At 36.5% G+C, this 14,512-nt stretch overlaps 1 protein-coding gene across 3 annotated transcripts in view; it reads left to right on the forward strand.

Annotated features, from left to right (window-relative positions):
- TEX9 (testis expressed 9) overlaps positions 1-14,512 on the forward strand; it is a 217,420-nt gene that overhangs the window by 122,169 nt on the left and 80,739 nt on the right. The window contains exons 1-2 of one of the 3 annotated variants that reach the window (XM_027123101.1): positions 11,944-11,979; positions 12,081-12,172. The exons of the other annotated variants lie outside the window; for them this stretch is intronic. Of the exons in view, the coding sequence (XP_026978902.1) occupies positions 11,959-11,979; positions 12,081-12,172 (113 nt within the window). The 5' untranslated portion in view covers positions 11,944-11,958. Of the gene's footprint in view, positions 1-11,943; positions 11,980-12,080; positions 12,173-14,512 lie in introns of those variants that run through there. 3 annotated transcript variants of the gene reach the window in all.

Here is a 14,512-nt window from a genome sequence, read left to right on the forward strand (position 1 = left end):
TTTGACTTATTTCACTAAGCATAATACTCTCTAGGTCCATCCATGTAGTTGCTAATGGCAGAATTTAATTCTTTTTCATGGCTGAGTAATATTCAATTCATCTGACAATGGGCATTTATGGTTGCTTCCATATCTTGGCTATTGTAAATAATGCTGCTATGAAGATTGGGGTGCATGTATTGAATTAATATTATAAAAAATATTTTTTCTCATAATAATTTGAAAGCAAGTAATTTGAATAAACAGGATTTACATAGGCATCTATACTTATCATAAAATATTGAAGAGCTAATCCACATATTAATAACAGCACCATTTTCTGTGGGTGAAGAGAAAGTGAGAACTTTCCCTGTATGAATTTTGTCACAAAGTTCTTTGATAACTGAAGCTGGAAAACACATTTAAAGTTTTTCTACTAAACTTATGACCAGGAAGAAATAAATTAAGTGAGTTCCATAGTCCTTTTCATATTGCCCTGACTGGACTGTACTTGTTTTCCGTTTATAACTACTTTATGCATTTTGGTGTATAGTATATTTGATTTATTATATTGTTTGCATTTGTTGAGAAATACTCAGATTTTATAAGCTTGTTTTAATTCAATTTAATTAAATTAATGTATATGCTGTTGTTTTTGGTTCTGCTATTTCCCTTCAGGACAGCTATGTTGAAAAATGAATAGTCACTTCCCAATGATGCCACGATGAAATGTTCAGCTTTGGATGTTTTTAAGTAAAAAATGAAAATAACAATTACTGCTGAATTTCTGATATCTCTATAAAAACACTGGGGAAAAAAACAAAACCATATTAGCACTCTAAATTAATAGAGAACACTTTTGAAAATTATAACCTACAGCTTTCTGAATTGTGAATACTAGCTTCTTTTAAAGTTACATTAATATTAGTAAAAGAAATTTTTGACCATGATTAAAATTGTGAGTTTTAAATGACTTATTTAAAATAAAATGTAACAAAAAGTGGAAAAAATCTAGCAAAAAGAGATGATGTGGTAAAAATTTAAAGTGCCATATGTAAAGAAATTGGCAAGAGGCAATTCAGTTGGTCAGGCCTAAGCTTCAGATTTTGGGATATGGACGGATTCAAAAGAATTATGCAACCATCTTTTGGCACCAAATTCCTCAAACATATTGTTGATAGTAATTGCCTTCCACTCATTCCCTTATAACACGGCTTCTAATTCTTCTACTTTACTATAAATATCCTTCCTGAGGCCAGTGGCTTCTTTCTTGCCAAATCCAGAGATCTTTTCCCAGTCTGCTTATTGCTCAGTCTTTCCACTGTATTTTAGATGGGTAACTTCATATGTGTTTCACTTTATTTTTAGCATTATAAATATTACAAAAGTAATATGTGCTCTTTATAGTAAATTAGAACATACAGATTTAAAAAAATCATATGTGATAACAAAGGCTGACATTTTAGTGGAATCTTTCCTCGCTTTTAAATATGTTTATATACTTTGCACATTTGTATCCTGAGTTAGGTCACTTGGGGTCAGAGGTAGGAATCATTCTTACATTAATACTCAGATGTGGCTGGCTTTTGCTCCACCTGCTTAAAGAGGACATTATGCACTTTTGCAGTGTCCTTCAGTTATTACTAGGAGTCCCTAGAGGTGTCTGTCCTGTAGTTACAAACAAATCTTACCTTAAAGGTACTGCTACTGCTCTGTGAGATATCCACTTCTCTCCCATTGGGCATTGTAAACTCTGCTGAACACCAGCATTGGCTTTTTAGAGTCCTTGAATTGGCAAAGCAGGACTTATGTCCAAAAGTAAAAAGATGGGGAAAAGATAGACCAGGAAAATGACCAATGAAAAGAATGCCAAGTTAGTTATTTTTATAGCATATAAAATTGACCAACTAAAAAGCATTATTGGAGATAGACAGATTATTACATAATAATAAAAGGTTAATTTCACCAGGATTTAAGCATTCTTTGCTTCTACCACATTTCAGTTCTAACATGTCCTTTTTTTCTTCACATTTTAATATATCTGAAGTCAGAAGGCATCTTATAGTTACAGTGAGATAAGTGGCAGAAACAATGTGATCATCACTGCTTGAATATTCACTCCAAAACTTGCAAAATGGAGTCAGAAGCATGGAAGAAAATCTGGAGAAAATAGTAGTGCACTCAATAAAAGTTGCACAGCTAAACTTGATGATACAGAAGAAAGTATTATATGGAGAAGGATGGATATCCTTGAGTCAGTTGAAAAGCGATTCAAACAAGTCAGACTGAGTATAGGAATTTTTAGGAATGTCTTAACCAATCTGTTTTTCTCCAGCTTTATTGAGGAATAACTTACACACAGTAAAGTTCACCCATTTTAAGTGTATAGCTTAATGAGCTTTGACACTTATATGCACTCAGGTATCCACCACCACAATCAAGGTATAGAACATTTCCAACAACTAAAAATTCCTCGTGGCCCTTTTCAGTCAAGGCCTTCCTCCCTCCTCCAGTTCCAGGTGACCATCGATCTGCTTTCAGTCACTATGGTTTGCCTTTTCCAGAATTTAGTATTAGTGGAATCGTATAGTATATGGCCTTTTGTTTTTGATATATGATTTTATTTGTCTTGGGTAATTACAAACTAAATTGCTGTGTTGTATGGTAACCATATATCTAACTTTATAAAACACTGCCAAATTGTTTTTTATATGGTATGGAGTGTGGATCAAGGTTAACTTTTTCTCATGGATTTATAATTGTTCTAGCAATATTTGTTTAAAAGCCTATTCTCTGGCTCCATTGAATGCCTTTGCACCTTTATTAAAATGTGTGGGTCTACTTCTAGACCCTCTTCTCTTCCATTGACCCACATGTCTACATTTTTTGTCAGTACTACACTGTCTTCATTACTGTACTTTTAAAATTAGGTATTGTGAGTCCTCCAACATTGCTCTTCTTTCTCAAAATTGTTTTATCTAGCCTAGTTCCTTTGTCATTCCACATAAATTTTAGAATCAGCTTGTTGATTTCCACAAAAATCTTGCTGGGATGTTGAATGGAGGGAACTGACATCTTCACAATATTGAGTCTCCTAAACGAGGAACATGGAATATCTTTCCATTTATTTGCTCTTCTTTGAAATCTTTCATCAATGCTTTGCAGTTTTCAGCATATAGATTTTGCAGATATTTTGGTAGATTTTTACCTAAGTGCTTCATGTTCTTTTGGTCCTATTGTAAATAGTGCTGCATTTTAAAATTTAACTTCCAGTTGTTCATTGCTAGTATATAGAATTACAATTAGTTTTTGTATATTGACCTTGTATCTTACAACTTTGCCAAACTCAGTAAGTAGCTCCATAGATTTTCGGGGGTAGATTTTTCAGAATTTTCGAAATAGACAATCATGTCATTTGTGAATAGAAACAGTTTTACTTCCTCTCTTCCAAGATTGCTTGATTGATTAACTTACCTTATTGCACAGGATAGAACCATCATTCATAATGTCCAGTATGATTATGAATAGGAGTAGTGAGAGTAGAAATTCCTGTTTTGTTCCTCATATGAGGGAACAGCATTTGGTTTTTTTATCATTAAATATGAAGTTAGATATAGTTTTTTTTGAGATGCTTTTTATCGGGGTGAAGAGGTTTCCTTCTACTCCCAGTTTGATGAGAATACAATTTTTAGTCTTACTTTTTCCTTTAAAAAACACCACATGGTAGGCATTATTATTGATAGGAATTTTAGAGAAATTATTTATTTAGACCTACATGCACATTTACCATTTTATTTGATTACCATTCTTCTGGCCTCTCAAAATGTTCCTCTGGTATTATTTTCTTTCTTCCTGAATTACATCATTTTGAAGTTCCTTTAGTATGAGTATGTGGGTGGTAACTCTCTTAGGTTTTATTTATCTGAAGATATCTTTATTTCTCCCTCTCTCTTGCAATATAATATTAGAGACTGAGTACACAGATCTAGACTGAAATTATTTTCTTTGATCACTTTGAGGGTATAATAAAACCCCCTCATAATAAGATTCATGAAGATGAAAAATTTCAATTGTGTAAAAAGAAGGGTGGGCTTATTGTGAAAATTAAAGAAATGAGTCATCTGAGTCTGTCTAGCTGATTGGCTAGAAGTTCTAGTGGTCTGGCTCTATAATTAAAATCTTTGCTCATCCTGGTTGTGGTTTAGCACCACTTGGTGGCTGTTTGCTTCAAAATAAACATCAGTGGTGCCAATTCTGGATCCTGTCTCACTGGCTGGAACTTCCAGGTCAGTGGCAGCATTAATAGTAACCTCCTGTTTAGCTGGGGCCCATTTAGTCAGTCTAATCAAAGGAGATTTAGCTAGAAGAATAATGGCAATAAAGGGCCCCTGCCTCCCTGTTTCCTGGGATAGTGTGCTTACTTTTTTCTCACCCAGCCTTACCCTTTCCTCCATATCCTGTACCCCACCCACATTCCTATCCCAGAAGATAAAAGTTTATCCCAACCAATTTGGGGCTAGGCAAAAGGCAGCCAATCATTAATGATTAATTGGTGATTAATCACCAATCATATTTGACCCAAATTCTCATTTATAATGGGGCTTATTATCCTAGGATTTCAGTCATTATTTTAGTGTCTTCTAGCTTCCAGTACTGCTATTAAAACATCTGCTTTCAGTCTAATTGCTTCTTTCTAGGTTGTCTGTCTTTTTTCTCTTTGGCTGCTTTAAAGATCTTTTCTTTTTCTTTGGTGTTTTGGATTTTGTGACAGGCAAATAGATTTTAAAATTTATCCTCTTTGTGACACTCTGTGCTTCTTGAATCTGTGCATTCATTTCTTTCCTAAATCCTAGAAGATTCTAAGTAATTAACTTTTGTAATATTGCTTCTCAATTCTGAAAATCTTTCCTTGGAATCTGCTTATTTATATGTCAGACCTTCTCAGTCTAACTTCTGCAATTGTTTAACATTTCTTTTGTATTTCCCATGTCCTTATCATTCTCTGTTCATTCTGGATAATTTTCTTAGATATTTTATGCTTTGCAAATCATCTGTGTCTAATCTGCAATTCAACCCATCCACTGAGTGTTTTCATTTCAACAAATGTGTATTTGATGTCTGAAAGCTTAATTTGAATATTTGTCACATTTGCTTGGTCATTCCTGATAGTCTCTTGTTGCTTGCTCATTATGATTCTATCCCTTATTTCTTTAAATATTTTCTAAATAGATATTCTACATTTCCCAGCTGATACAATTTTAATATCTCTCTTGGGAGTTCTAAATATTTATTATTTCTTCCCATTTTTCACTAATGGTGATTTGTTTCCTTTATGTTTGGTGGTTTTTTGGTTTTGTTTTGTTTTTTGCGGTACGCGGGCCTCTCACTGTTGTGGCCTCTCCCGCTGCGGAGCACAGGCCCCGGACGCGCAAGCTCAGCGGCCATGGCTCACGAGCCCAGCCGCTCCGCGGCACGTCGGGTCCTCCTGGATCGGGGCACGAACCCGTGTTCCCTGCATCGGCAGGCGGACTCTCAACCACTGCGCCACCAGGGAAGCCCTGCTTGGTGGTTTTTGATGGTGAACTCACATTTTCTTGATCTTAATCCCGGAATCTGGTGGGCTTAATTAGAGATCTTTTTCTCTGAAGAGGATTTGTGTTTGATTCTGCTGGTAGCCTGGGGGCACTACCAGTCTGGAACTATTTTAGCCTTTTTCATTTCGTTTAGTAGCTTAGAGCAAGGGTCTCAAGTTCAGCTCCTTCATATTACTGTTGACTTAAACACAGACTGAGCACAGTTCTTTTATGGGCATTTTCTCAGATTAGTTCTTTATTTTTAATTGCCTATTCACAGAATCAGTTTTGTTTATTTGAGGGAGCAAAGAGCTGGAGGGGGAGATGTCAGCAGGATACATAGAAATTTTCTCTGCGTCCTTCAAGTTTTCAGCAATGCATATATATTTGTCCATTTGATGGTTTGTTTTAATAGAATCTGGTTGATTTGCAGTACAAGGATGCCCCAGATGATTTCGCTTACAATTCTTTTGGAGAAGTCTCTTTCAGCTTATTTTTTTTTAAAAAATAGACTTTATTCTTTAGAACAGAATTAGATTTACAGAAAAATTGAGAATACAGAGTTCCCATATATCCTGCACCCGATTTCCCTTATTATTAACATCTTACATTAGTATAGTACATTTGTTAGAATTAATGAACCATTATTGATACACTGTCATTAACTAAGTCCATAGTTTATTCATATTTCTTTGGTTTTTAAACCTAATGTCTTTTGCCGCTCCTGGATTCGGTCCAGGATACGACTTTACATTAACTTGTCGTGTTTCCTTAGGCTCCTCTTGGTTGTGACAGTTTCTCAAACTTTCCTTGCCTTGCCTGACCTTGATAGTGTTCAGGAGTACTGATCAGGTATTTTGTAGGCTGCCCCTCTATTGGAAATTTTTTACTGTAGAAAAATATACATAACATAAAATTTACCATTGTAACTATTTTTAAGTTTACAATCTGGTGGCATTAAATATATTCATAACATTGTTCAGTGATCACAATCGTCCATTTCCAGAACTTTTTGATCATCCCAAACAGAAACTCTGTACCCATTAAAAAAATAACACGTCAGTCCCCTCTCTCCCCATCTCCTGGTAACCTCTATTCTATTTTCTGTCTCTGAATTTGTCTACTCTAGATACCTCATATAAGTAGAATCATACAATATTTGTTCTCTTGTGTCTGGCTTATTTCACTTAGCATGTTTTCAAGTTTCATCCATCTTACAATGTGTATCCAAATTTCATTGTGTGTATATGCTACATTTTGTTTTATCAATCTTGCTTATAAGTTCCAGAAGATTTTTGTTGATTCCTTGGGATTTCTCCATAGACACTCATGTCATCTGCAAACGAAGGTATTTTATTTCTTCATTTCCAACCTGTATACCTTTTATTTCCTTTTCTTGCCTTATTATTAGCTAGGACTTTAGGTGTGAGAGTAAATAAGAGTGATGAGAGAGGATATCCTTGTCTTGTTCCTGATCTTTGGAGGAAAGCATTCAGTTTCTCACTATTAACTATGATGCTGGGTGTAGGTATTTTGTAGATGCTCTTTATCAAGTTGAGGAAGTTCCCCTCTATTGCTAGTTTGCTGAGAATTTTTACCAGGAATGTTGTTGGATTATCTCAAAAGCTTTTGCTACATCAATTTGTATGCTTGTATGATTTTTCTTCTTTATCCTCTTTATGTACTAAATTATACTGAGTGATTTTAGAATGTTGAACTGTCCTTATTCACCTAGAATAAATCCCACTTGGTTGTGTTGTATAATTCTTTTTATAAATTATTGGATTCAATCTGCTAATATTTGTTAAAGACTTTTACATCTATGTTCATGAGAGATATCAGTCCATAGTTTTTCTTCTTATAATGTCCTTAACTGCTTTTGGTATTAGGGTAATGCTGGACTCATAGAATAAGTTAGGAAATGTTCCCTTTATTTCCATTTTTTAGAAGAGATTGTGGAGAATTGGTATCATTTCATCCTTGAATGTTAGTTGAATTCATCAGTGAAACCATCTGGGCCTGGTGCTTTCTTTCCTGGAAAGTTATTGATACAGTCCTTGATACTCAGATTATCTATTTCTCCTTGAGTGAATTTTGATAGTTTGCATCTTTCAAGGAATTGGTTCATTTCATCTAATTTATCAAATTTCTGGGTATACAGTTGCTGATAGTATTCCTTTATTTTCCTTTTAGTGTTCATGGGATAATTAAAGATGATCCCTATTCCATTTCTGATAATGGTATTGTATTGTTTATTTAAACATTTTTCTGTATATTATTATTATTATTTTTTTTTTTTTTTTTGCGGTACGCGGGCCTCTCGCTGTTGTGGCCTCTCCTGTTGAGGAGCACAGGCTCTGGACGCGCAGGCTCAGCGGCCATGGCTCACGGGCCCAGCCGCTCCATGGCATGTGGGATCTTCCCAGACAGGGACACGAACCCATGTCCCCTGCATTGGCAGGCGGACTCTCAACCACTGCGCCACCAGGGAAGCCCTCTGTATATTATTATGTTTTTACATCTTAAAAAAGGTTTCTGGCTGGGGAGGGACTCCTTGGCATAGCCAATTCTTGGAGATAGCAAAGGGCTCAGCCAGGTGTGTACCTTAAATATACCAACTGACTAATGCAGAGTCATACCTCCTCTATCTTGCCTGTACACCTCAGGAGGCAATATTCCTCTGTTTTAATCATCCCAGGGCCAGATACCAAGCAAGTAGGAACAGACCCTAAAGCTTAAGGGCTGCTGAAATGATTCAAACTAGCCAATCCTAAACTGTTCACTCTGCCTTGCTTTTTCTATAGAGTAGTCTAGGTTTTCCCTTCACTCATGTTTTCTGCCTCCTAACTACTCTGAGGATTTTCCATATATCTCTGCATGCCATGCTGTGCCTCCCAATTCTAGGACCTATGAGTATAATGAACTTTGTTTTCATGAGCCTCTCCTATACCTTCTCTTGTGGTTGCACCTGACTGACCTGACTGACCATCACATAAAAGAACAGAACAGGTAATTTTGTGCCTTTCCTTTTTTTCTTGGTTAGTGTGGCTAGAGGTTTATTGATTTTATTGATCCTTTCAAAGAACCAGATTTTGGTTTCTGTGATTTCCTCTGTTGTTGTCCTGTTTTCAATTCCATTGATTTGTTCTAATTTTTATTATTTCTTTTCTTTTGCTCTCCTTAAGCTTAAATTGCTCTTCTTTCTCTCATTGCCCAAGGTGGAACCTTAGATTGTTGATTTTAGATTTACCTTCTTCTCTAATATATACATTTAATGCTAAAATTCTAAGTGATGCTTTCATTGTATCCTACAGGTTTTGATAAATTGTATTTTCATTTTCATTGAGTTCAAAATACTTTTAAATTTCTCTTTAGACTTCTTTGACCCATGTATTATTTTTAAATGTGTATTTAATCTCCAAATATTTTGGGATTCTACAGCTATTTTTCTGTTATTTATTTCTAGTTTAATTCCATCATGGCCTCAGAGAAGATAGTTTATATAATTTCTGTTACAGGTTGAATTGTGGTCCCCCAAAAGACATGCTTGATTACATGTGTAATCAAGTTAGCATGAAGTCATTAGGGTGGGTCCTAATCCAGTATGACTGGAAGAAATGCGATGTGAAGACAAACACACATAGGGAGAATGCTGTGTGATTACAGAGGCGGAGAGTGGAATGATGCAGCTACAAGCCAAGGAATGCCAAGGAGTGACAGCCACCACCAGAAGCTAGGAAGATGCAAGGAAGGATTCTCCCTTACAGGTTTCAGAGGGGGCATGGCCCTGCCAACACCCTGATTTTGGACTTCCAGTCTCCAGACTGTGAAACAATAAATTTCTTTTGTTTTAAGCCACCCAGTTTGTGGTACTTTCTTACAGCAATTCTAGGGAACGAATATGATTTCTATACTTTTAAATTTATTAATGTGCATTTCGGGGCCCGGATAGTCTCTCTTGGTAAATGTTCTGTGTGACCTTGAGAAGGATGTGTATTCTGCTGTTGTTGGATGGAGTATTCTCTAAATGTCAATTAGATCAGATTGATAATGCTGTTTAGGGCAATTATATCCTTACTGATTTTCTGCCTGCCTGAACTATCAACTACTGAAAATGGGGTGTTGATGCTTCCCAATGTATTTGTGCATTTTTCTATATCTCTTTGCACTCCTATTAGTTTTTGCCTCGTGCATTTTGACACTCAACTTTTTGGTTCATACACATTAAGGACCGTTATATCTCCTTGGAGAGTTGACCTCTTTATCATTATGTAGTGCTCCTCCTTATCCCTGACAGTTTTTCTGGTTCTGAAATCACTTTGTTTGAAATTAATGTAGCTACTCCAGCTTTCTTTTGATTAGTGTTAGTATGGCATAACTTTTCCCATCTTTTGACTTTTTAATTTTAATAATTTATTTTTAATGTTTTAACAACTTGAGTGATGTATTTCACATACCCACCATTCACCCATACAAAGTGTACTATTAATTGGTTTTAGTATAGTCACAGAGTTGTGCAAGCATCAGCACAATCAATTTTAGAACATTTTTATTACCCCTCCCCCACCAAAAAAATCTTGCAACCCTTTAGTCAACCCCCCATCATCTGCCAGTGCTAGGCAACCACTGAACTACTTTCTGTCTCTATAGATTTGCCTATTCTGGACATTTCATATAATATGTGGTCCTATTAGAATGGAATCATATGATATGTTTTTTTGTGAATTGCTTCTTTCATATAGCATATTTTCAAGGTTCATCCATATTGTGGTATGCATCAGTACTTCATTCCTTTCTGGTGCTGAATAATATTCCGTTGTACCAATATACTACTTTTTATTTACCTATTAATCAGTTTATTATCATTTGAGTCATTTCCACTTTTTGTCTTTTCTGCAGTAAACATTTGTGTACAACTTTTTGTGAGGGTATATGTTTTCATTTCTCTTGGGTATATAGCTAGGAGTGGGTTGCTGGATCATGTGGTAACTTTATGTGTGAACTTTTGAGAAACTGCCAGACTGTTTTCCACAGTGGCTGCACAATTTTGTATTCCTACCAACAGTGTTTGAAGATTTGAATTTCTCCACATTTTCTCCAACACTTGTTATTGTCCATCTTTTTTTATTATAGTTATCTTAGCTGGTGTGAAGTGGTATCTCATTATGGTTTGAATTACACTTCCCTGAAGACTAATGATTTTGAACACCTTTTCATGTCCTTTTTGGCTATATCTTCTTTGAAGGAATGCCTATGCAGGATACTTGCCCTTTTTAAAACAGCTCTTTTATATATTCTAGACAGGTCTCTTATTAAATAAAAGATTTGCAAAATTTACGTCCCTTTCTGTGTTTTTTTTCACTTTCTTTATGGTATCCTTTAAAATGAAATGTTTTTAATTTTGATGATGTCTAGTTTATTGATTTTTCTTTCTTTGCTTGTGTTTCTGGTGTCATTTCTAAGAAATCATCACCTAATTCATGAATATTTATACCTGTTTTCTTTAAAGAGCTTTATGGTTTTAGCTCTTGAGGTTAGGCCTTTGATCCATGCTGAGTTGATTTTTGTCCATGGTGTGAGATAAGGGTCCAACTTCATTCGTTTACATGTTGACATCCACTTAACCCAGTACCACTTGTTGAAAAGACTATTCTTTTCCCCATTGAATGGTCTTGCTACCTTCGTTGAAGATCAGTTGACCTTAAATGTGAAGTTTATTTCTTGGATTCCCAAGTTAATTCCAAAAAAAACTGGAATTTTTGACTGCTTACTGTGTTCCAGGCACAATCCTAAGCACAAATGCACTTATCCCTCATAGTAACTCTGTGAGATGGGCACTATTCTTACCCCCACTTCACGGATGAAGTAGCGGAGATAATGATTTGCCCAAGCTAGTAAGTGGCAGACCCAGGACATGAATTTAGACGACTGCCTTGAGAGCCTGAGCTTTTAACCATGCTATAAATAAATGTGCTAAGTCAGAACTTGGAATCTCACTAAATAGTTCATTTTAAACAAAACAGCTGGAGGTCAAATTGGCCACTTAGTTTGGAAAAACCACAACAGAGGAGGAGCTTTACTAGCTTGCTTCCTACTGAGTATTAGAAATGGACCTGTCTTCCTTGGTTGAAAGCCCTCCATCGCCAACTTAAGAATTTATAAATCAACGCACTACTTCGGCTTCTTCTGTTCTTGCAGCAGGACAGACGTCAGCCTTACCGGCGAGGAGCGGTAAGGCCACAGGGCCCACTCCCCAGTTCTCAGCCCCGCCGCAGCCTCGCGGTATTTTCTGCCAACAGTAGGGGCGTGGACAGAATCGCCTCCCGGGCTGGAGGCCTCCCGTGTTGTCGTAACTCTCGCGGGAAGTTGCGTCGTTGCCTCGGTAACGGCGTCGCGGCCGCGAAAGATGGCGGGGCGAAGTTTTAAGGTTAGTTCAACTCTACACTCTTGGGTAGCAGCTAGGTTTCGGGCGGTCCTGCGGACACCGGAATTCATTTAACTTTGGGTCTGAAAGTGTCTCTTTTACAGAGACGGGGCGTTTCAGGGACTCCGCTTCCACCACGCGTTCAGCAACCTGCCACACCTCGTCGGGACCTCCTCGCCAAGGAGGAAGAATATAAGTAAGAAATTTGGCGGTTCAGCTTTTCCTTTTTTCTTTCACTTAAATGAGGCTGCTTACAAATACTTTTCCTGGTGACTGACTGGACCTTTGGGACCATTCACTGTCCAGCAGTTTATCATCCCGTTCGCTTGCCCTTCTTTTTAACTTGAGTTGCGGCCTCGTAGCTGTTGAAAGTGGGCGAAAATTTAACCCAAGTGAGTAAACCTGTTCGTCAGCGAGATGATACCGCTAGAAGTAGTTTGGATAGCAGGAATTGCCACGAATAGTTCAGTTTCTAGTTAAAGGAATTTCACTTAATTTCAAGTTCCTAGAGTTTACGTATGTAAATTTCTTTTAGGTTTGGTTTCTAAACTGAAAGCATGTTTCTCAGGGCATTTGGAATTACCGTTCTCATCCACATTTGGTGGTGTTGGGAGGATTTCTCTTCCTTATCTGCTGTCAGTGTAATTAGAGCTATCCTGACAACACGTGCTTTCATTCTTGGACCACTCCACTCTTCATCCCCCGGTTTTCATGCAGATGTCAGAGTAATCTTTTAATTTGATCTTGTCACTCCCTTGTCTAAAACTTTGCAGTGGTTTCCAATTGCACTTCAAAAGCTCTGTCACACCTGGCTCCTACCTCTTGTATGATCTTGACCTCTCTCCTTTTTGCCTACCAGAGTGGCCTTTCTTGACTATGATAAGTAGGCTCCCCATTACTCTTTTTTAATTGTGTGATTAAATTTTCGTTGCAATTAGCATAACTTGTTACAGTAAATTCATTTGTTAGTTTACATTTTGTCTGTTTCCTCCACTGGACTGTTAGTTCCACAAGGTCAGAGACCATGTCTTTTATTTGCCCTCGTATATACCCTTACCAAAAAAATTATATTTTAAAAATTCACCCTTTTAATTTAAAGTAATTTAATTTAAAACTTGGGAAACATTCTGGCAGTTCCTCAAATGGTTTAACATAGAGTTACCAAATGATCTGTACTTAAAATTAAAGCATGTTTAGAGTTAAAACTGAAGTGTCCTTTCTTTAGATAAACTAGACATGTGTCAACTTGCATGTAGAAACATAATGATCTTCCACTGCTTGATGAAATGGGCCTGTTATTCAAGTATGAATGTACTTAATCAGTGGATCTGTTGTTCATATACAGCTCTGAATCAGCTGTTTTCAACCCAAAACATTTGTTTTCTTTACCATGCACCAGACAGCACTAAATACATGCACTGATTAGGTTAATTCATTTGGTTATTTAAAGATCTGTTTGCATCTGGCCCTTCATTAAGGATATGCTCCTGATCAAAGTCAGGCATCTGTAGTAACTATTCTATTTTAGCAAAAGTTTTGTGGTAAAGGCTCCCACTTGTTACTTGTTCTGTTATATGCACTCCAAGGTGTGCACATCTGAGGCGTTTGAACAGAGTAGCTCCCAGGCACTGCTTGAAATTTGTGATCACTCAGCACTATGCGTAAGGGTGAAATGTCTGGCCATCCTTATAGGCAAGACTGAGTTCATAACAGAGTATTTTGCCACATGTTGTCTCGGTGGTAAGCATATGGGGATGTTGTTTTAATCAACTGAACACAGCACTTTCCAGGGATCCCAATGCAGAATCTTTTACAATCAGCTCCTGTCAAATAGTTGGAGGAAATAATCACTATATGAGACAGTAAACCAAGGAATATGCTGATCACTCAAGTCAATAGATATTCCAAGTCTTGTGCGTATATCATAAAACTAGAGAGCTAAACAATAAGATTACGTGACATCTGGTTTAATTGATCTTGATAACTGGAAGGGCAAGCCTTCCCCCAAACTTCTTGCCCATAAATGCCAATTACTTTGGATTTATAGATTAATTTGCAGAGAACTGACATCTTTATGCTGTTGAATCTGCCCTTCTACGAATGTGATATATCATTATTTACATGTGGGTGTTTGGGTATTCATTAATAATATTTTATCATATTACTACGTAAGAGTCTTGCATGTACAATTTTTTCAAGGTACCTTATAGTTTTTTCTTGCTATAATGAATGGCTCTTTTTCTACTACATTTTCTAATTGGTTATAAGTATAGAAACATTACTGATTTTTGTATGTTGATCCTAGACCTATATTTATATAGATTGTCAGCTCTGCTGAACTCTCTTATTCTGCAGAGTCCGTTGCGTTTTTTATAAAGACAGTTATATCATATGCAAAGTGTGATAGTTTTGTCCCTTTACAATTTCTTCTACATTCTTTTTCTTGATCTGGTTAGAACTTCCAGTGCAATATGAAATAGAAAAAGTAATGGTAAGCATTTTTATCTTAGTTATGATTTTCAGGAGCCCACTTTTA

Source organism: Aethalodelphis obliquidens, unplaced genomic scaffold, assembly GCF_003676395.1.
Source record: "Aethalodelphis obliquidens isolate GAN/ISIS:26980383/991018 unplaced genomic scaffold, ASM367639v1 scaffold26, whole genome shotgun sequence".
NCBI lineage: Eukaryota > Metazoa > Chordata > Mammalia > Artiodactyla > Delphinidae > Aethalodelphis > Aethalodelphis obliquidens.